The sequence below is a fragment of the Sander lucioperca genome, chromosome 7 (assembly GCF_008315115.2).
Source record: "Sander lucioperca isolate FBNREF2018 chromosome 7, SLUC_FBN_1.2, whole genome shotgun sequence".
Taxonomy (NCBI): Eukaryota; Metazoa; Chordata; class Actinopteri; order Perciformes; family Percidae; genus Sander; species Sander lucioperca.
Genome location: NC_050179.1, coordinates 26,635,032 through 26,657,187, shown reverse-complemented (window position 1 = coordinate 26,657,187; position 22,156 = coordinate 26,635,032). Strand labels below are relative to the sequence as shown.

The following is a 22,156-nucleotide window of genomic DNA, read 5'->3' as shown; positions in this document are numbered from 1 at the left end:
CCAGACCATCCACACGCTGCGGAGCGGAGGAAGATCTGGCTAGTCCACATAGCATTCCGGGATGGGAGAAAAACGTGCTCTGGTTTATTGACATTTCTTTAAACCAATCACAATTGTGATGGCCGGCACTAAGCTCCTCGCTGAGCCGCTGCAAAATAACCTCGGGAAGGAACTTGTTTTGGAGGAACATGTGTACATTCAAAAGTTGTTTTAGTCGTGCGAGAGAAACCTCAGAATGGACAGATAGTCTAGCTAACTGTCTGGCTTTACCCTGAAGAGATCTGAGGAGCAGTTACCATAGTCCTCATGATTCCACCAGAGTTTAAAATTCCAACACAAAGAAAGCGGAAGGAGACAGACATCGGAAAAAATAACACACATCCGGCGGAATTTCCTGCAGCACCGGAGCAATCCCTGAAGTGGAATGTAGAGGATATAGACTATCGTACCCCCAACCGGCACCGGCAGGCGCCCGCCCACCAAGAGCCTGGGTCTTTCCCGAGGTTTCTGCCTAAAAGGAAGTTTTTCCTCGCCACTGTTGCACTAAATGGGGGAATTATTGGAATTGCTGGGTCTTTGTAAATTATATAATTATTTGAGTGGGGTCTAGACCTACTCTATCTGTCTGTTGAGATAACTCTTGTTATGATTTGATACTTTGAATAAAATTGAATTTAATTGCATGGTCAAAAGTTAAGGCTTTGATACAGTTCATTTTCATTTTTGGCATTCTGTGTGTGATTCAGAGTGATCAGGGCTGTACCTTTATGTCTCATTTGTTTTCCCAGGTGTTAAAGCAGCTTAAGGACATCATAACAGTGCGTCAGGGAGCATTGAAGCGTTTTCATTAAACCTTTAAGTCACTGTTGCAGGCTTATTGCACAGAGAGAGGGGGGGATTGGGAGGAAGGTCTTCCATGGATGATGTTGTCAGCCCGGGAGTTTGTGCAAAAGAACACTGGATTCAGCCCAAATGACCTTGTTTTCGGTCACACAGCACATGTTACCTAGCAGTCCTTCAGGATGATTTGTAAATAGTTGATCCATTCAAAAAAACGGATTATGAAACAGACAGAGGAGCCATAGTTATCAGGCAGTTGCTATGTCCCCATCATTAATGCAGACATAGATTTAAACTATTAGTCTGCCTGGGATATGTTTTGATTTAGTGTTGTTATGTAGGTCAGTGGCCAGAATGTGACCAGTCTCAATTTACACAGCAAGCTTGAAATTTAACCACAGTAGTGGGAGCAGCAAGCTGGCGGACTGTGGAGTCATCACTGCCCCTTTCTCTCTTGATGCTGCGCAATGTGTGTGTGTGTGTGTGTGTGTGTGTGTGTGTGTGTGTGTGTGTGTGTGTGTGAGTGTGTGTGTGTGCACACGTGCTTGTCTGATTAAAAGCAAAGGAGTGAAATGCAACATTAAATGACACAATGAAGACAAAATAAAACAAAAATGGAGTTGAATATTTGGGTCCAGTCCTAATAATTTTGATTTGATTTGATTGATTTGATATTTTTGGAATGCTTCTGATGGAAAAAATTGATATATAAGATTAATATAGATTATCTAATCACAAAGCATTCATTTTTACATATATATATTGACAGTCCTATTTTTAATTTTCTGTTTTTTTAAACTGTTAAATGAAGAGTTCAAGAGCCTACAATACACTTAAATAGAATTAATCAGTAGGCAAAAATCAAGACCTGGCCATATCAACAGAAACCTGAAGCATCAGATGATATATAATTACAACAAATATCTGCCTATCTGCGATACCACATTTGGTATGCTTACCACATTTAACTTTTAGGGTGTCATCAAAACATTCAATATAAAGGCTACTTGTGGACACAGTGTGTGACACAGAAGACCTGGGAGTTCCTGCTTGTGGTTGCGGCTATGTTCTCGTCAGCTTGAGATCATTTGAAACGATTATTCAGTGCATCTTGTTTTTACAACTACTCTACTACTACTACTTTTAAAAAGGATTAGTGAATACTGTTGACAAAGAGGTCAGGTAAGGACAACTTTAAATGTTTAAATTTTCTGTATTTGTTAAATACATCTGCAAACTATTTATTCATCATTGATTGTCTAAACAAGAGGTTAGTATTTATTCTTAGTAATAATAAGTCTGAAACATTTTAGTCACTTTGAAGTCAAAGCCTACCTGTAACGATACCCAGACATGGTTCCAGTGTGTTTCATATTCAACTACATTGTAAATGCTGTTTAATTATGTAATATAATAAATTACATGGACTTAAAAACATTAGTCTAAGATGGAAGTTCCTTTGTAATTATCTAACAGACATCAGCCGCCACCATGAGTACGGACGCGGAGATGGCCACTTATGGCAAAGCTGCCATTTACCTTCGTAAGCCAGAAAGGGAGAGAATTGAGGCTCAAACTGCACCATTTGATGCCAAGAGTGCCTGCTACGTGGCCGATGTCAAGGAGCTGTACTTGAAGGGGAAAATCCTCAAGAAAGATGGTGACAAAGTCACAGTCGAAACCCTGGAAACTAAGGAGGTTGGTATCATGAAGTCAGACTCAACCGGCAATTCAATATGATTAGTTCTCATTGTGACAAATGTCCTATTCCAGGAGAGGGTAGTGAAAGAAGCTGACGTCTATCCAATGAACCCTCCCAAGTATGACAAGATTGAGGACATGGCCATGATGACCCATCTCAATGAAGCTTCTGTGCTGTATAACCTCAAAGAGCGTTATGCAGCATGGATGATCTACGTAAGACAATCTGCCTAATGAGCAAAGAGAACTATTGCAAATTGCTATACTTGTAAGAAACATAGAGTTAACTGTTAAGTCGCTATGATCACTTTCAGACCTACTCTGGGTTGTTCTGTGCCACTGTGAACCCCTACAAGTGGCTCCCAGTGTACGATGCTGAATGTGTAAGTGCCTATAGAGGCAAGAAGCGTATGGAGGCTCCACCCCACATCTTCTCTGTCTCTGACAACGCTTTTCAATTCATGCAAACTGGTAAGTTATTACCATAAAAATGTGGAATTTATCAGTATATGACATTTCTGTTGCAGTAAAGCATAGTTAATAATTTTGTTTTTGCTTTAACAGATAGGGAGAACCAGTCTGTCTTGATCACGTACGTTTGTTACATTTACTTTTGTAGACTTTCTTTAACATAGTCAAACATCTTGATCAAATTCTTAAAAGTCTATGTCTATACCTAGTGGAGAATCTGGTGCTGGAAAGACTGTGAACACCAAGCGTGTCATCCAGTACTTTGCAACAATCGCAGTTGGTGGACCAAAGAAGGACGACGGAAAGGTATGTTACTGGAGATTATTAAAATTCAGGGTTCTTCCGCTCTAGAATGTTTTTCAAGGGAGAAAAATTGTCATTTTCTGACTGTAATTCTAAACCTGGATTATAGGGGTCACTGGAGGATCAGATTATTGCAGCCAATCCCTTGCTGGAAGCCTATGGCAACGCCAAAACTATTAGGAATGACAACTCTTCTCGTTTTGTAAGTATGGAACAATTTCCGCACATTAGAGAGGTCTTGTTACAGATTGCCATTGTAGAGGGACATTACAAATCCTTTGTTCCAAACAGGGTAAATTCATCAGAATCCATTTCGGCGCAACTGGCAAACTGGCTAGTGCTGATATTGAGACATGTAAGTAATAATACTCATAGTACATACAAACGACTGGAATTGAGAATTGGCCAGGCTGTAATTTATGAACAATATTTGTAGATCTGCTGGAGAAGTCTAGAGTGACATACCAGCTTTCTGATGAAAGAGGCTACCACATCTTCTTCCAGATGATGACCGGCCACATACCTGAGCTGCTTGGTAAGAAGATTGAGAGGATGCACATTGTTTAACCTGTTTTCATATGAAACAAATGTTCTGACATTTCCACCCTTTTTTGATCTCCAGATTTGGCACTCATCACAACCAACCCCTACGACTTCCCCATGTGTAGCATGGGTCAGATCACTGTGGCCAGCATTGATGACAAAGTTGAGCTGGAAGCCACTGATGTGAGTGATCTTCACTTCAAAATATTTAAATGTACTTTTTTCCGTTTAATGCAAGTGCATTCTTCTAAAGTTAATATGTTTTGTGTCGACCTCTTTTGAACTCAGAATGCTATTGATATCCTGGGCTTCACCAATGAAGAGAAAATGGCCATCTACAAGATGACTGGTGCTGTGCTCCACCATGGTAACATGAAGTTCAAGCAGAAGCAGCGTGAGGAGCAGGCTGAGCCTGATGGCACAGAGGGTGAGTGTTTAATGTCAGCTCAGAGTGAATAGCTTGGAAACAACAGTTAGGAAGTTCTTAATCACACTGGTGTCTATTTACATCATGATGGAAATCACTGAACTATTTTCAGAGGCTGACAAGGTTGCTTACTTGCTGGGTCTGAACTCCGCTGACATGCTCAAGGCTCTGTGCTATCCCAGAGTGAAGGTCGGAAATGAGTATGTCACCAAGGGACAGACTGTACCTCAGGTAAACATGAAGTATCAATATCCTATTATTTGAACAGCTTAGTTATGTTAGTTCTACTAAAACAAAAAACAGCTATAGATTTGTTATGATGTTTAGGTACAAAAAAAATATAGAATATGTTACAATTTTAAATCATTGTAACCAGAAATAACTTACAAAGCACAAGATATGCAACTCAACTGTAGTACTGACTTACTGTGTATTTCTACTTCATTGGAAAACATTGTACTGCTATATTTATCTGACAGAGAAATTTTACTGGTGGCTGTGGCTCAGGTGGTAGAGCAGTTTATGGCCCTGCAATCCCAAGTTGAAGTGTCCGTCAGCAAGACACTGAACCCCAAATTGCTCCCGATGCTACACCTTCGGGTGGTGAATATGTGTGAATGTGTGTGAATGCTTGTCTGATAAGCAGGTGTCACATTGTATGGCAGCCTCAGCCACAGTGTATGAATGTGTGTGAATGGTGCCTGTAATATGTAAAAGCGCTTTGAGTAGTCATTAAGACTAGAAAAGCGCTATATAAATACAGTCCATTTACATTGCAGATTTGGACTTTTCCTCACAAAATTATTAATCGTTCCTTTTTGACTAGGCCTAGTTCTAACCCTACCAACACCAACATTCCAAGTTAGAGAAAGGGTGACAAGTAAGGAAAGCCACTTTGTCTGGGACCCAAGTCGAGCAGTCTTCTTTTTTTTTCAGAGTGAGGAAGAGAGGCTTTACCAGGTCAGGCTCCAATATAATATTATGTTCTACCTTCTGCGTGGTGAATTTACAGCTCACAGCAACCTAATACAAAATTGGCTTTTGTTTGACATCTATTGTCAGCAAAAGAAATTGTTATGTATGATATTTTATTGAGTTTCCTCTTAGCTAAATGCTGAGTCCATTTACCTGCGTGTGACATCTTTAGCACATTCAGGTCACCACCGTTCAACTGGATAACCGGACTCACTCACACAGATTCCTGCCTTTATTAGAGAGATTAGAAGAAATACCAATAATCAATACCAATGATTTCACAAAAAGGTTGACTCACATTAAATCACATCCTTGTTTTTCTTCAGGTGATGAACTCAGTGCCAGCCCTGGCCAAGGCTATCTATGAGAGGATGTTCTTGTGGATGGTCATTCGTATTAACCAGATGTTGGACACTAAACAATCAAGACAGTTCTACATTGGTGTCCTGGATATTGCTGGTTTTGAAATCTTTGATGTAAGCTTCATTTCCGACAATTCAGAAGCTGATACTTTTCATAACAGAATCATTCTTATTGCCCTGGGAGAAATTATAATGATGAATTGTCCCCTCACAGTTCAACACCTTGGAACAGCTGTGCATCAACTTCACCAATGAGAAACTGCAACAGTTTTTCAACCACACCATGTTTGTCCTGGAGCAAGAGGAATACAAGAAGGAGGGTATTATCTGGGAGTTCATTGACTTTGGCATGGACTTGGCTGCCTGCATTGAGCTTATTGAAAAGGTAATCACTTCATTTGGTGATAATATATAATTGTTCTTATTTGGATTTTATGTATCACCTAATGACACCTAATCAACTAATACTGTATTACTCTCCACTTTTTTCAAGCCCATGGGCATCTTCTCCATCCTTGAAGAGGAGTGCATGTTCCCCAAGGCCACAGACACATCCTTCAAGAACAAGCTGTATGACCAGCATCTTGGCAAAAACAAAGCATTTGAGAAGCCTAAGCCCCCCAAGAAAGGCAAGATTGAGGCCCACTTCTCCCTGGTGCACTACGCTGGTACCGTGGACTACAATATCTCTGGCTGGCTGGACAAGAACAAGGATCCACTGAATGACTCCGTCATCCAGCTGTACATGAAATCCCCAGTGAAACTGCTGGCTCTCTGCTTCCCTCCTGTCGTTGAGGGTATGATAGTAACGGCAGTAAACTAAAACATGTTTTTAGGTTATACTGGATATTTTCAACTAACTGTAGAATATGTTCATGAATGTCACGTCTACTTAAAATTCTCAACAGATACTACCAAGAAGGGAGGCAAGAAGAAGGGTGGTTCTATGCAGACTGTGTCTTCACAGTTTAGGGTAAGGTTTAACATTGCAAACTTATCTTATACTGTATATAGCTCGGTTTATGCTCAAACTCACAATTGATTACATGTCATGATAAGACTCCCCATTTTGGATCTACAGGAGAACTTGGGGAAGCTGATGACTAACTTGAGGAGCACCCATCCTCACTTTGTGCGCTGCCTGATTCCCAATGAGTCAAAGACTCCAGGTAGATAGAGAACACCATCTCAAGAGATTATTTAAGGAGCGGTTTTGTTTTGTTAATATGGTTTATTTAATTGTTTGCTGCTTTAGAGTCTATTTAGTCAACGAAATAATTAAAAAAAATATTTTTTACAGGTCTCATGGAGAACTTCCTGGTCATCCATCAGCTCAGGTGTAACGGTGTGCTGGAGGGTATCAGAATCTGCAGAAAAGGTTTCCCCAGCAGAATAATCTATGCTGACTTCAAGCAGAGGTATCAATCGATATTTTAAGAGAATTTTGATAGATTTTTAAAAGAAAATGCTCCCACGGACCACTAACTCTCTCATAAAAAGGTACAAGGTGCTGAATGCCAGTGTCATCCCAGAGGGCCAGTTCATTGACAACAAGAAGGCTTCAGAGAAGCTGCTTGGGTCAATTGATGTTCCACATGACGAGTACAAATTCGGACACACAAAGGTAAAGAGCTTGCTCTCTTATTTTACTGTAGAATAATGACCAAAGAGGTTAGGTTGTTCAGTCCAGTGTGTTTGCTTGTTTTTCTGTTAATGTATTGAATGATATCTGTTATTAAAAATTTAAAAACTACTTATGTGATTGTAGAGTTTGGTGCCAAGGAATAAGTGATTTATTTTAAGTATAGAGGCAGAGCAGCCTGCATGTGGCCATTTATAAAACACCTACGCCTTAGAAGCCTTGAAACATGTAGGGTAAGCGAAAATGCTTTAATGTTTTACAGGGTTTGAAGTATTCACTATCTGAGTTCATCCTACATTCATTTTTATTTTTTGTTTGATCAGGTGTTCTTCAAGGCCGGTCTGCTGGGTGTCCTTGAGGAGATGAGAGATGAAAAACTGTCATCTCTGGTCACTATGACTCAGGCTTTGTGCCGTGGTTATGTCATGAGAAAGGAGTTTGTGAAGATGACGGAGAGGAGGCATGTTTAAAACAGCTAATTCTGAATCATGGTATTAAAAAGCACTAACAATATTGTCCATAACAGCTATTTCTTGTCCTCAGGGAAGCCATATATACCATCCAGTACAATATCCGCTCATTCATGAATGTCAAACACTGGCCATGGATGAAGGTGTACTACAAGATCAAGCCTCTGCTGCAGTCTGCTGAAACTGAGAAGGAGCTGGCAAATATGAAGGAGAACTATGATAAGATGAAAACTGACTTGGCTGCTGCCCTGGCCAAGAAGAAGGAACTGGAGGAGAAGATGGTGTCCCTTATGCAGGAGAAGAATGATCTGCAGCTGCAAGTAGCATCTGTAAGTACACATCGACAGACAGTTATGCTTTTCATGTTTTTCAAAGTTGATGTGCTAACTTCTATTTTCATAAAAATTAACTAGGAATCAGAGAATCTGAATGATGCTGAAGAGAGATGTGAGGGACTTATCAAGAGTAAGATTCAGATGGAGGCCAAACTCAAAGAGACAACTGAGAGACTGGAGGATGAAGAGGAAATCAATGCTGAGCTCACTGCCAAGAAGAGAAAGCTGGAGGATGAATGCTCTGAGCTCAAGAAGGATATTGATGACCTGGAGCTTACCTTGGCCAAAGTGGAAAAAGAGAAACATGCCACAGAGAACAAGGTTCGTAAATAATGATCTGTCCAGCAGATCAAGTAACATTATAATTATGATCGTTTAAAGACAAGATCTTTCTTGCACACTTAGGTGAAGAACCTGACCGAGGAGATGGCCTCTCAGGATGAGAGCATTGCTAAGCTGACCAAGGAAAAGAAAGCCCTTCAGGAGGCTCATCAGCAGACTCTTGATGACCTGCAGGCAGAGGAAGACAAAGTCAACACTCTGACCAAGGCCAAGACCAAGCTTGAGCAGCAAGTGGATGATGTAAGTTTACAAAGTCTCTTGGATTGGCAAAGCAGGATTCTTCTTGAATGTGATGATTAAAAACTCATCTTATTTCTTAGCTTGAGGGTTCTCTGGAGCAAGAGAAGAAGCTCCGTATGGACCTTGAGAGATCCAAGAGAAAGCTTGAGGGCGATCTGAAACTGGCCCAGGAATCCATCATGGATCTTGAGAATGAGAAGCAGCAGTCTGATGAGAAGATCAAAAAGTAACAGTTTTTGAATTTGTACAGCAAGAGCTCTTTAAAAAAAAAATGTGGTCAACTGCATTAAATCTGTACTTTATCTATAATTCTCACAGGAAGGACTTTGAAATCAGTCAGCTCCTTAGCAAAGTTGAAGATGAGCAGTCACTGGGTGCTCAGCTTCAGAAGAAGATCAAGGAGCTCCAGGTAACATCTTGTTTTACAGAAACCATTCCTGCAAATGTTTCCAATTTGTGTATTAAAAGTAAGCATGTTCTGAAAGACCATAAATCTATATTCAACAGGCTCGTATTGAGGAACTGGAGGAGGAGATTGAGGCTGAGCGTGCTGCTCGTGCCAAGGTTGAGAAGCAGAGAGCTGACCTCTCCAGGGAACTTGAGGAGATCAGTGAGAGGCTGGAGGAGGCCGGTGGTGCCACTGCTTCTCAGATTGAGATGAACAAGAAGCGTGAAGCTGAGTTCCAGAAGCTCCGTCGTGATCTTGAGGAGTCCACTCTGCAGCATGAAGCCACTGCTGCTGCTCTTCGCAAGAAGCAGGCTGACAGCGTTGCTGAGCTGGGAGAGCAGATCGACAACCTCCAGCGTGTAAAGCAGAAGCTTGAGAAGGAAAAGAGTGAATACAAGATGGAGATTGATGACCTCTCCAGCAACATGGAGAATGTTGCTAAAGCAAAGGTACACAGTGCATTACATGTTATTTTGTTACCCAAATTAGTATAGTAAAAAAGGTACTTAATATTATAGATAAAATCTGATCACTGATTTCATCTCTATTTACTCATTAGGGAAATCTTGAAAAGATGTGCCGTACTCTAGAGGACCAACTCAGCGAACTGAAGACCAAGAATGATGAAAATGTCCGTCAAATCAATGACACAAGTGCACAGAGAGCACGTCTCCTGACAGAAAATGGTATCTACAAGCTATCAGTTAATGATCTGTTGTGTATGTTATTAAGAAATGTGACGAAAACTAATGTATCATGGCATCTTACACACAAGGTGAGTTCAGCCGTCAAGTTGAAGAGAAAGAAGCTCTTGTCTCCCAGCTGACCAGAGGCAAACAGGCATTCACACAGCAGATTGAGGAGCTGAAAAGACATGTTGAAGAGGAGGTTAAGGTAAGAAACATTTAAGTAAGTGTGTATTGGTATTATTCGTTTTGGATTCAGGAATTTTGTAAATTCAATCATATGTCTTAAACCAGGCTAAGAATGCTCTTGCCCATGGACTGCAATCAGCCCGCCATGACTGTGATCTGCTGAGGGAGCAGTTTGAGGAGGAGCAAGAGGCCAAGGCTGAGCTGCAGCGTGGAATGTCCAAGGCCAACAGTGAGGTGGCTCAGTGGAGAGCTAAGTATGAAACTGATGCTATCCAGCGCACTGAGGAGCTTGAAGAATCCAAGTGAGTAACATTCAAACAATTCAATGGCCAGTGTATCATTTTAGCATAACTCAACTTTGGAGCAAACATTTTACAGCTTTGCCTTCATATGTTCAACTAGATCTTTAAAAAGCATAACTAGCCATTAATAACAACATAGACCGATTATAAATTGCCCATCCCCCCCTTTCTGAAATCTATAAGTTGGAAATACTCAGTACCCTAAGAATATTACGGCTTCCTTCTTACCTTTTCAAACAGGAAAAAGCTGGCTCAGCGTCTTCAGGAGGCTGAGGAGCAGATTGAGGCAGTGAATTCCAAGTGTGCTTCTCTTGAGAAAACCAAACAGAGGCTCCAGAGTGAGGTGGAGGACCTCATGATTGATGTGGAGAGAGCCAATGGGCTGGCTGCCAACCTGGACAAGAAGCAGAGGAACTTTGACAAGGTAGCATTGTTAACTTTTTGCGGCAAAGCCATACAAACAATGAAATATATATTGATGTGTCTTCCCATTGCTACATAAATAACTGAACAGTATAAATGGTGTTATTCAGGTGTTGGCAGAGTGGAAACAGAAGTACGAGGAGGGTCAGGCCGAGCTCGAGGGAGCACAGAAGGAGACTCGTTCTCTCAGCACTGAGCTGTTCAAGATGAAGAACTCTTATGAGGAATCTCTGGATCAGCTGGAGACCATGAAGCGTGAAAACAAGAACCTTCAACGTGAGTTCTACATTATGTAACAGTTACATTGTTTTCAACACATGTGTTAGAATGAAGTGTTTATATTTTACATTCTAAGGCTTAACAATATAAAACACATGTATCTCTCTGCAGAGGAGATCTCAGATCTGACTGAACAGATTGGTGAGACTGGCAAGAGCATCCATGAGCTGGAGAAGTCCAAGAAGCAGGTGGAGACTGAGAAGACTGAGATCCAGACGGCTCTTGAAGAGGCTGAGGTACTTTTTTTCTGGGGACATCTTCTGAGAAAAATCCCAATCATGGACACACATAATTTAAAATGTTTAAAGGCAGAAATCAACATTTTATTATTTGATATCATCAGGGAACTCTGGAACACGAAGAGTCTAAGATCCTGCGTGTCCAGCTGGAGCTCAACCAGATTAAGGGTGAGGTGGACAGGAAGCTGGCAGAGAAAGATGAGGAGATGGAGCAGATCAAGAGGAACAGCCAGAGGGTGATTGACTCCATGCAGACCAATCTGGATTCTGAGGTCAGGAGCAGAAACGATGCCCTGAGAATCAAGAAGAAGATGGAGGGAGACCTGAATGAGATGGAGATTCAGCTGAGCCACGCCAATCGCCAGGCTGCTGAGTCCCAGAAGCAGCTGAGGAATGTGCAGGCACAGCTGAAGGTATTGTTAGACACAGAGCTGTTGCACAGACTATGATCAGTGCAGGTACATTGTGGCATTCATGTGAATACTTTCCTGATATTTTTTCACTAGGATGCACAACTGCACCTTGATGATGCTGTCAGAGCCCAGGAGGAGTTCAAGGAACAAGCTGCTATGGTGGATCGCAGAAACGGTCTGATGGTAGCTGAAATCGAGGAACTTAGAGCTGCTCTGGAACAGACGGAGAGAAGTCGCAAAACTGCTGAGCAGGAGCTGGTGGACGCCAGTGAGCGTGTTGGACTTCTGCACTCTCAGGTGAACGAGCCCAATCATTTCTTCAATAATTCAAAAAACTAATGACATTTTGAATAACATGAAAACCAGGAATGTGATGACTAAAGTGCCTAAATCTTTTTTTTGCATTTTAGAACACAAGCCTTCTTAACTCCAAGAAGAAGCTTGAGTCTGACCTGGTCCAGGTCCAGAGTGAAGTGGATGACACTGTTCAGGAAGCAAGGAATGCAGAGGAGAAGGCCAAGAAGGCCATCACTGATGTATGTTTACATTTAATTTGTTCTTAATTCAACTCCAATGTGTTTTATCAAATGTAAGGGGGGGGGGGGGGGATACTGGCAAGGAGAGGCGCCTCTGTCATGCCTGAACCGCAGCCAGGGCAAGCGGGCAATAAATCCAGGTTCAGCAGCCTCTAAGGCAGAGGAGAACAGACCATAGAAGATATGGAGGAAGCTAATAACAGAAAAGCAGAGAGTGACCAAGCAAGTATTAATCTCAGATGGGCTTTTAGTTGTTGGCAAGAGCTTTCAGCAATATCGTTAATAGTCTGCAAGACAGACGCCGAGCTGGCCATCTTGCTGTTGGACTAGTAACGTTAAGTACTATGTCTTGTGTTGTTGCTATTAACGTTACTTGATGTTGGCTGTGTTTGCAAAGTTCTGGACTCCCTATTTTTTTTTATCATAAGTAGTGTTATCATAACAAATGTGTACAGCTATGCACATTTACCACAGCAGTGTACTAAAAGTGAATTGCACTTTGAAACTGTCGGGGCGCCAAAAAAAAAATTATGTTACGGAATGTTGCTTTAATGCAGGATGACCACCGCTCCACCCGGCTTATTCTTTGTTATGGTGCTGGAAGCATCAATAATTCCAAATTAATAGAAGAAATATTATGCACACTGCCTACACTGCAGTGATCTAATAGTGTGGATATCGCTTTTATCAAGATAATTCTTAGTAACATTTTATGCTATCTCCTCTAGGCTGCTATGATGGCTGAGGAGCTGAAGAAGGAGCAGGATACCAGCTCCCACCTGGAGAGGATGAAGAAGAACCTGGAGGTCACTGTTAAGGACCTGCAGCACCGCCTGGATGAGGCTGAGAACCTGGCCATGAAAGGTGGCAAGAAGCAGCTCCAGAAACTGGAGTCCAGGGTAAGAAAGAATGAAATAATTTCCAGAGCTGAACTTATTAAAAAAAGATGTATTATTATATTATAATAATATGTCTTATATTACTTATTGCCTTATTGTTTATTGAAGGTGCGTGAACTGGAGGCAGAGGTTGAGGCTGAGCAGAGACGCGGAGGAGATGCCATTAAGGGTGTCCGAAAATATGAGAGGAGGGTGAAGGAGCTCACCTATCAGGTATAGTCACATTGATAGTTAACATACACATCAACATAACATACTTATTACAAAAACATTTATTTACTTTTAAATAAACTTCAACAGACTGAGGAGGACAAGAAAAACGTTGCCAGGCTGCAGGATCTAGTTGACAAGTTGCAGCTCAAAGTCAAGGCCTACAAGAGGCAGGCTGAGGAAGCGGTAAGGACAATATATAGATTTACACAACACTGAAAGCTTGATACTGTGGCAGATTTATTTTATGCGAAGAATACCTTTGGTGTTATAGGAGACTCAAAAATGACAATCTCTATGGTTATTTTAGGAGGAGCAGGCCAACACTCATCTGTCCAAGTGCAGAAAGGTACAGAATGAGCTAGAGGAGGCTGAGGAGCGCGCTGACATCGCGGAGTCCCAGGTCAACAAGTTGAGAGCAAAGAGCCGTGACTCTGGCAAGGTAAACATACAATTAAAAAATGTATTTAATCTCTTATTTAATTTAAAAAAAAGAAAAAAAAAGAAAAGAAAAATATATATATATATATATTTGACAGAAAGTTACTGTCAGTTAGATTTGTTTGAAATGAAGTTGATTAAACCCTTTTTTATTTGTGTTTTTAGGTCAAAGAGGCAGCTGAATAAAGAAAACTGCCCGATCAGCTGTTTCAAATTATATAATATATTGTGAGATATGCTATAAAATAAATGTTTTCCTTGTTACAGTGAAATTGCTGTCTGCCTGCTTTTTTCATTGTATTATTGTATGTGTCAGACTGGGATATTGGCTATCCAGAAATCACATTTGTCTAACGAGTAATAGATGACCCAATTTCTAATACCAAGGCTACTTATTCACACTTTGTATTACTGTTGATGTATCACCTTCTCACATAGCTTTTCACAAAAATTGTAATTAGTTTGAAAGTTTTTGAGAAAAACAGTGACAGGCTTTATAATTCATGCAAGCTAGAAGCATGTGAACATTGCTACTCAATTGGCCCTACATTTTTTACAGTTACAAGTCTTAGCATGTCAACTGATTTGTTATGAATTTTATGAAGTGTAAAACTTTACACGGCTGCTGTAGTGCCACCATTAGGATGATTCACCCACAAAGCCAGTTGAGGAAGTTTAGCATAGGACTGGACCTACGTGCAAAGTTTCACACATGGAAGGCCGATTTCATGGTAAGAAGAATATAATATAATAAATATAATGATAATAATTAAAGCTGCAAGTAGCGTTGGACGGGCCCTCACTCCTCTTTGTGTGTCGGGGTTACTGGCGAAACCGTTCCACGCAATCCTGCATTTGCGCAACCGTCCGACTTAGCACACACGGTGGAGTGTGGGCCGTTTGAGATGGTGTATTGCAAAAGTTGTACCAAGTGTAGGGGGTGGGCCACACCATCTACAATGAAAAGGGAAGTCTCTACTGAGTTCAATGATACCTCATACAACACTCTACATTAAAAGGTTCAAAAGTTATGAAAGTGGGCGGGACTTGAGTACATCGGCATGGTTAAAATATAGGGGGCCGCTCAGTATCACATGTAGACCACACATTACAAGGTTCATATAAATCGGATGATGTTTGTCATAAAAGGCTGATTTCCCATTGCCAGCAGGGTGCGCTATGACCAAAAGTCAATATTGGCCTATAGATGTCTTCAGGTCTGGACTCTTGTTGATCATGGGAAAATTCAAGCAGAATAGACAATGTACACTCTAGTTAAATGCCACGACTGCCAATAACTTTGAGCCAATATCGGCCTGTAGATGTCCTCAGGTTTGGACTCTTATGAATCCTGAAAAGTTTCGAGCCAATTGGACAATGTACACTCAAGTTAGACCCACTTCCTGTTTTGATGGCAAAACACACAAAATGGCCGCCCTACCACGGCTATGCCCTATGACGAAAGGTTTTTTTTTTTTAATAACTTTTCATCTCTAAGGTCTTAAGATGGCACAGACCAAATTTGGAGGAGTTTGTTAAAGTATGACATGTGGAAATGGCCAAAATCGCACTAATTCCGAACTTTCAATTCAAAATTGCACATTAAGGGTATGGCTCCAAATCCTATTTTGTATGTCATGACATGCTACATAATATGTGTACCACGTTTCGTTAGTCTACGTTAAACGTAGCAGGGGCTACATTTTTTAAATGTTGTAGGGGGCGCTAGCGAGTCATTTCTGCGGGCCTAATCCTTGAAACCCATAAAATACATACATTTTCACCAGGCTTGATACGACCACCAATTTTGGTGAGTTTTTGAGTATGTTAAGCCCCTCAAAAAGGCAATTCATTTGCAGAAAAAAAGAATTCCTTCAGTTTCAATAGGGTTCTCGCCGCTGTCTGTGCTCGGGCCCTAAATTATAGCTGCTGCGCAGCTTTGAGTCGGGAACGTGCATTATGATGAGGGAAAACATTTTTATTGAGAAATACTTTCATCATTGAATTTTGATCTCTAATCCATACAGCACAAGCCCTGAGTACGCACAAGGATATTCGTTATGCATCACGTGGGGCTCAAACTCACAACCTAAGACATCAAGGGCAAGTCATGGTTTTGGTGAGCTAACTGACAAGTGAGGAACTGTAGATAGCTTTACACTCCATAAGTGACAAAACTGATGTCTAAAGATGCTCTATTTCCATTGACTGCAAAAGCGGAAAGAAGATGATGCCTCACACAAGAGTCAAGGGGTGTGGCAAAAGTACATGGGGCATGGTATATGGGGCTGCACAAGACATGCATTTTGTTGCTCAATTTTAAAACCAAACATTGTTCGTTTCAAAAAGACAACATTTGCGCAAGCATTAGGCCTGGTGAAAAATTTAATATTTTAAAGGTTTTCGTGAATAGGCACGCAGAAATGGCTAACTAGCGCCCCCTACACATTTTCAAAGTTGAAGCCCCCTCCTTTTACGTAGACTTACGAAAATTGGTACACATATGTATCATGTTTAAGACTTTTAAAAAAGCCTTTTGGGGGTATACCATTTTTAATTTACTGTGAGAAATTAGTGTTTTTTTTGCTATTTCCACACCTCATACTTTTATTAAACTCCTAGAGATTTCATCCGATCGGCTTCAAATTTGGTCTTTGCCATCTCAAGACTCTAATGATGAAAACTTATTAAAAGTTTGAGTTTTCCTAACAGGGCCTTGCTGTGGCAGGGCGGCCATGTTGTGCTTTTCACCATCAAAACAGTTACAATACAAGTTCTTGTAACTCGAGTGCACATTGTCCAATCTGCCCCAAATCTTTCAAGATTCCTAAGACTCCAACCCTGAAAGTGCTATACTTTAACAAACTCCTCCTAGAGATTTCATCCGATCAACTTCAAATTTTATCCGTGCCATCTCAAGACCCTAACGATAAAAAGTTAAGCTTGAATTTTCGTTGAATGGTCCGATGGTTGTGAAATGCATGGCGGCATGGACCGGCGTCCCCCAGAAACCATGATGTGCACAGAAGTGCGAGGGCCCGTCCAGCGCTTCTTGCAGCTTTAATTTGAAGATTACATCCCTCTTTCACAAAGATAATTTAAAAAAGACAAAACCCTCCTTAAAAATAAATAATGTAATTTATAGTCAGTGAAATAGAAATATAAAGCACTTTTATGTAAACTGTCCACATGATGTCCTCCAGAGTAAAGGGTTTTGTGTATAATATTGTGTCAAGTCAATGGTCATCCTGATTCATCTTCCTGAGGATACTGAGACTTTCCTGATGCTGTTTCTCCTCTGATGGTTTTTTGTACTGTTAAGTCCAGGAACAGCTTCATTCATAGTAAAGCGCATTGTTGTGTATTGAGTTACAGGTTTAACCACTAGAGGTCGCTGTAGACCACAAGACATTGCACTGCATGTTTTGTCAGTCATTGTGTGATGAAGAAGAACAGTAAAGCTCAAAGTTCAGTTGATGCTAAGGTCTCGCTCGCGTCTGTTCTACTGTGGATTACTTGCAATATAACACACATTTACATTACATTTAATCATAACAGTTATGGTAAATGAATAAGTACTTTAACATGCCTTTTTTAAATTTTCATTATTCTTCTCTGTTATAATGAATTTAGAATAAACCTGCACTGATAAACAGCATTTACTTCAATTTACTACAATACATTCAATACATAGCAGGTACACAGCTTGGGGGAAGAAACTGTTCTGAGGTGCATTTATGTTTAGGAGAAGGAGGAGGACATCCGTGGCTGCTCTTCCTCCCGTTAATGTTTTACATTAAATTGCAATAGAAAAGTAACTATTCTGGGGTATTGTGTGTGTGGAGAGGCCAGCACTCTCAATAACTTTCTGAAAGAGAAAAATGACTCTAACCCTACATATTTGACCCCCTCATAGCTAAATATTAACGCACAATAGCATAACGTTGAATTGTACTTCATTTAACTGGGAGAATATTACACATTAATAACAGTCTTGTTGTGTGGTGTAACGTTAACTTAGGTAAATTAGCTAATTTTCATCTGCTGGCTATTGAACAGCATGTCAAGGCAAAATGCGCCAACAGTTAGCAAGACTATAACGTTAATATTTCTATGATAAAACATTATTGTTCTATTATGCTTATTATGGTTATTATGGTTAATAAATTCTAACCTACATTATACAGTTTCTAATAGAACATTAACAACATTAATTAACGGCATTAACAATCCTCGTTTTGCATTTTTCTGACACTATCGTTAAAGGACAATTCCGGCACAAAACAAACCTAGGGGTTAATAACAGATGTGTACCCACTCGATCGCTCTCTGGGACATGTTTTCATGCTAATCGAATGTGTTTGTAGCTTGAAACAAGCTAGCGCGGACCGCTGATTTTAGAAAGACAGTAGCTCCCCAGACGGCGGCTGCCTGTATACGAGAACGTGACTGTCTTTATAGTCTATCTTTTTAATAGAAACTGTTTCTCTGTAGCTAAAGTGTCTTTTTATTTTCAGGTGGATGCTGTCTATTGAGGGAAGTGTTGTCATTAGCTGGACAGCAGTGACACATTTGCAGCTATGCAATCTTTGTGGAAACATGTTTGAGGATATTAACACAATCACATTGGACGGAAAGTTGCTGCTGCACTGTTCTCTGGGCAGAACTTGACAAATTTAAACATTGTCATAAGACAGTAAGAAAATGTTAACAATGTTTTTAAAAGTGGAAATGTATAGATTAAATCAAATATTTTTTACTAAGAACATTGTTTGGATTGCCTTTTTATTTTTATTCAGTATGTTTTTCTGAAGTAAAGAAGTATTACAATATTAGTAACTGGAGATTATTATATTAATATATTCATATAGTCATTACAGTAATAATCATGAGTAATTATATTTAGTAATATCTAGCAGTATTATATCAATATTAATATAACTGCAGATAATACAGTACAATGCCATCAAATTACAAAATACCATAAAAATACAGTCAAATTGTTGTGGTTTGGACATTTCTGTTGTGGTTTTGGACATTTCTGTTGCCTGTTAATATTTCTGTATGTTTCCTGTTGTGTTTATTGTATTCTGTGGTCTGTGTATATTTTGTTGTGTATATTTCTGTTTCCTGTTTTATTGTGATAGTCTGTTTTCTGTCTTGTCGTGTCTAGTGTTGCTTCCTGTGTTTTCCCGCCTGTGTGATTGTCTGATGTGCTCCACCTGTTCCCCAGCCCCGGTGTCACATGTCTAGTGTTTGCTCGTTACCTAGTTTATTTAGCCCGTGTTTCCTTTGTCTGTTGTCAGATCGTTGTGTGTCTTGTTCCTGTCAGTTTGTGTTTGTGTGTGTTTGTGTGCTTTCTCCGTGTCTGTTCTGGTCAGCTCCTACCCTTCCTGCAATACCATGTTTTTTTTACTCCCTTGGTTTTTTGGATGCCTTTTACTTATTTTGGAGTTGTTTTTTGCCTGCTGCTTTTCCAGGACTCCCTTGGTTCATTTTTGTGTTTTGGTTAATAATTCCTCGAGCTCAAACACTCGCCTACCTGCCTGCCTACCTCTCCCTGCGTTTGGGTCTTTTAATCCTCTACAACGTGACACAAATACTGTTTTGTAGTAATAGGGTATTGTTTTTTATATATATATATATACTGTAAATTGCATTGCAGTAGTAATTACAGTAGTTTATTGTAAGTCAATATACAGCAACTTGCTGCCAGTAACTTACTGTAAATATAGAAGGATATCTTTTACAATTGGTTTTGGGGATGTGTGTGCTGGAGGTGAGGGGAGATGTATAGGGGTTACAATTATGGTAGCCCATGTTACAGTTTTCAACAGCTCTCTCATGTTTTGAAGGCCTTATGCATCACAAATGATTGTGGCAGAGTCATTAATTCAGTCATTATTGTCACAGCACTGGCCACTGGAGATCAATGTCTCGTGTTGAGGTCTAAAAGTAAATCTAAACCTTTCTGTGCTCTTGCTCCTGCCCTGTCTTGTTCTAGTGTTCCGGCGCCAAAGCCTGGATGTGTTGGTCCAGGTAGTGATTCTGATTTTGAGCCCTTTGTTACATATATTATAGATTGTGTGGAACCGTTACCCCAGTAGCGTAGCCAGAAAAGAGACTCTGGGTGTGCCACATTTTTTGTCAGATTAATGTGCACCTCTACAAATATATAACATATTAACTCTCCACTCTGCTTAAACTGGAGGAAGTTTAATGAATGGTAATAGCTGATTCTTTGTATGGACGTTGACTTCAGTCCATCGGTTAGAATGCATTTGACAGGACCCCAGTATCAGTTTATTGCACTTTATTGCTTTAGGTTGAAGGCACAGCAATGCACAGGGCACTACATCTGTGAACCTGTGGTTCAGCAAGCAGATATTAAAACAGAGTTTAGGGCATACAATACAATCCAACAAGTATGCTCAACAATCTTAGATTCACTCAGGATAAAATTATACATAACCTATTCATAACAAATCAGAACAAATGAACTAAATTACATTCCCCACCTCAGAATCTGGTTGCTCTTACTTGTTGAATGTTATGTGCCATCTACCAGGTACCCTGTGGCATATGCGTTGCGTTCAATCACTGCAACTTCTACACTGTTCATTGTACCCCTAGTCTCACTTTGCCAGACCATCCACACGCTGCGGAGCGGAGGAAGATCTGGCTAGTCCACATAGCATTCCGGGATGGGAGAAAAACGTGCTCTGGTTTATTGACATTTCTTTAAACCAATCACAATTGTGATGGCCGGCACTAAGCTCCTCGCTGAGCCGCTGCAAAATAACCTCGGGAAGGATTTTTGGAGGAACATGTGTACATTCAAAAGTTGTTTTAGTCGTGCGAGAGAAACCTCAGAATGGACAGATAGTCTAGCTAACTGTCTGGCTTTACCCTGAAGAGATCTGAGGAGCAGTTACCATAGTCCTCATGATTCCACCAGAGTTTAAAATTCCAACACAAAGAAAGCGGAAGGAGACAGACATCGGAAAAAATAACACACATCCGGCGGAATTTCCTGCAGCACCGGAGCAATCCCTGAAGTGGAATGTAGAGGATATAGACTATCGTACCCCCAACCGGCACCGGCAGGCGCCCGCCCACCAAGAGCCTGGGTCTTTCCCGAGGTTTCTGCCTAAAAGGAAGTTTTTCCTCGCCACTGTTGCACTAAATGGGGGAATTATTGGAATTGCTGGGTCTTTGTAAATTATATAATTATTTGAGTGGGGTCTAGACCTACTCTATCTGTCTGTTGAGATAACTCTTGTTATGATTTGATACTTTGAATAAATTGAATTTAATTGCATGGTCAAAAGTTAAGGCTTTGATACAGTTCATTTTCATTTTTGGCATTCTGTGTGTGATTCAGAGTGATCAGGGCTGTACCTTTATGTCTCATTTGTTTTCCCAGGTGTTAAAGCAGCTTAAGGACATCATAACAGTGCGTCAGGGAGCATTGAAGCGTTTTCATTAAACCTTTAAGTCACTGTTGCAGGCTTATTGCACAGAGAGAGGGGGGGATTGGGAGGAAGGTCTTCCATGGATGATGTTGTCAGCCCGGGAGTTTGTGCAAAAGAACACTGGATTCAGCCCAAATGACCTTGTTTTCGGTCACACAGCACATGTTACCTAGCAGTCCTTCAGGATGATTTGTAAATAGTTGATCCATTCAAAAAAACGGATTATGAAACAGACAGAGGAGCCATAGTTATCAGGCAGTTGCTATGTCCCCATCATTAATGCAGACATAGATTTAAACTATTAGTCTGCCTGGGATATGTTTTGATTTAGTGTTGTTATGTAGGTCAGTGGCCAGAATGTGACCAGTCTCAATTTACACAGCAAGCTTGAAATTTAACCACAGCAAGCTGGCGGACTGTGGAGTCATCACTGCCCCTTTCTCTCTTGATGCTGCGCAATGTGTGTGTGTGTGTGTGTGTGTGTGTGTGTGTGTGTGTGTGTGTGTGTGTGTGCACACGTGCTTGTCTGATTAAAAGCAAAGGAGTGAAATGCAACATTAAATGACACAATGAAGACAAAATAAAACAAAAATGGAGTTGAATATTTGGGTCCAGTCCTAATAATTTTGATTTGATTTGATTGATTTGATATTTTTGGAATGCTTCTGATGGAAAAAATTGATATATAAGATTAATATAGATTATCTAATCACAAAGCATTCATTTTTACATATATATATTGACAGTCCTATTTTTAATTTTCTGTTTTTTTAAACTGTTAAATGAAGAGTTCAAGAGCCTACAATACACTTAAATAGAATTAATCAGTAGGCAAAAATCAAGACCTGGCCATATCAACAGAAACCTGAAGCATCAGATGATATATAATTACAACAAATATCTGCCTATCTGCGATACCACATTTGGTATGCTTACCACATTTAACTTTTAGGGTGTCATCAAAA

At 40.3% G+C, this 22,156-nt stretch overlaps 1 protein-coding gene and 1 long non-coding RNA gene across 5 annotated transcripts in view; one reads left to right on the top strand and one right to left on the bottom strand.

Moving 5' to 3' along the window:
- The window catches only part of LOC116046492 (myosin heavy chain, fast skeletal muscle-like), a 106,371-nt gene extending 92,454 nt beyond the window's left edge, over positions 1-13,917 (top strand). For 3 of the 4 annotated variants that reach the window (XM_036003365.1, XM_036003366.1, XM_036003364.1), the window contains exons 6-40: positions 3,222-3,318; positions 3,425-3,517; positions 3,607-3,670; positions 3,752-3,850; positions 3,938-4,041; positions 4,147-4,285; positions 4,398-4,516; positions 5,587-5,736; positions 5,837-6,007; positions 6,116-6,419; positions 6,531-6,595; positions 6,704-6,791; positions 6,923-7,040; positions 7,123-7,246; positions 7,588-7,724; positions 7,808-8,063; positions 8,148-8,390; positions 8,475-8,651; positions 8,732-8,877; positions 8,970-9,060; positions 9,159-9,548; positions 9,659-9,785; positions 9,875-9,993; positions 10,080-10,276; positions 10,517-10,700; positions 10,810-10,975; positions 11,090-11,214; positions 11,322-11,630; positions 11,724-11,927; positions 12,041-12,166; positions 12,895-13,065; positions 13,174-13,278; positions 13,366-13,461; positions 13,586-13,717; positions 13,882-13,917. In XM_036003365.1, coding sequence (XP_035859258.1) covers positions 3,222-3,318; positions 3,425-3,517; positions 3,607-3,670; positions 3,752-3,850; positions 3,938-4,041; positions 4,147-4,285; positions 4,398-4,516; positions 5,587-5,736; positions 5,837-6,007; positions 6,116-6,419; positions 6,531-6,595; positions 6,704-6,791; positions 6,923-7,040; positions 7,123-7,246; positions 7,588-7,724; positions 7,808-8,063; positions 8,148-8,390; positions 8,475-8,651; positions 8,732-8,877; positions 8,970-9,060; positions 9,159-9,548; positions 9,659-9,785; positions 9,875-9,993; positions 10,080-10,276; positions 10,517-10,700; positions 10,810-10,975; positions 11,090-11,214; positions 11,322-11,630; positions 11,724-11,927; positions 12,041-12,166; positions 12,895-13,065; positions 13,174-13,278; positions 13,366-13,461; positions 13,586-13,717; positions 13,882-13,902 — 5,257 coding nt within the window. In that variant the 3' untranslated portion in view covers positions 13,903-13,917. Of the gene's footprint in view, positions 1-2,331; positions 2,539-2,613; positions 2,758-2,855; positions 3,013-3,105; positions 3,134-3,221; positions 3,319-3,424; positions 3,518-3,606; positions 3,671-3,751; positions 3,851-3,937; positions 4,042-4,146; positions 4,286-4,397; positions 4,517-5,586; positions 5,737-5,836; positions 6,008-6,115; positions 6,420-6,530; positions 6,596-6,703; positions 6,792-6,922; positions 7,041-7,122; positions 7,247-7,587; positions 7,725-7,807; positions 8,064-8,147; positions 8,391-8,474; positions 8,652-8,731; positions 8,878-8,969; positions 9,061-9,158; positions 9,549-9,658; positions 9,786-9,874; positions 9,994-10,079; positions 10,277-10,516; positions 10,701-10,809; positions 10,976-11,089; positions 11,215-11,321; positions 11,631-11,723; positions 11,928-12,040; positions 12,167-12,894; positions 13,066-13,173; positions 13,279-13,365; positions 13,462-13,585; positions 13,718-13,881 lie in introns of those variants that run through there. The other variant, XM_036003367.1, reaches the window with a different exon arrangement.
- LOC118495471 lies at positions 1,849-20,722 on the bottom strand. Its single transcript, XR_004897909.1, has 3 exons — positions 20,712-20,722; positions 13,485-13,490; positions 1,849-1,971 (listed from the first exon to the last, which is right to left on the bottom strand). It is a non-coding gene; the product is annotated as an uncharacterized LOC118495471 (long non-coding RNA).
- Between the last annotated feature and the right edge of the window lie 1,434 nt (positions 20,723-22,156).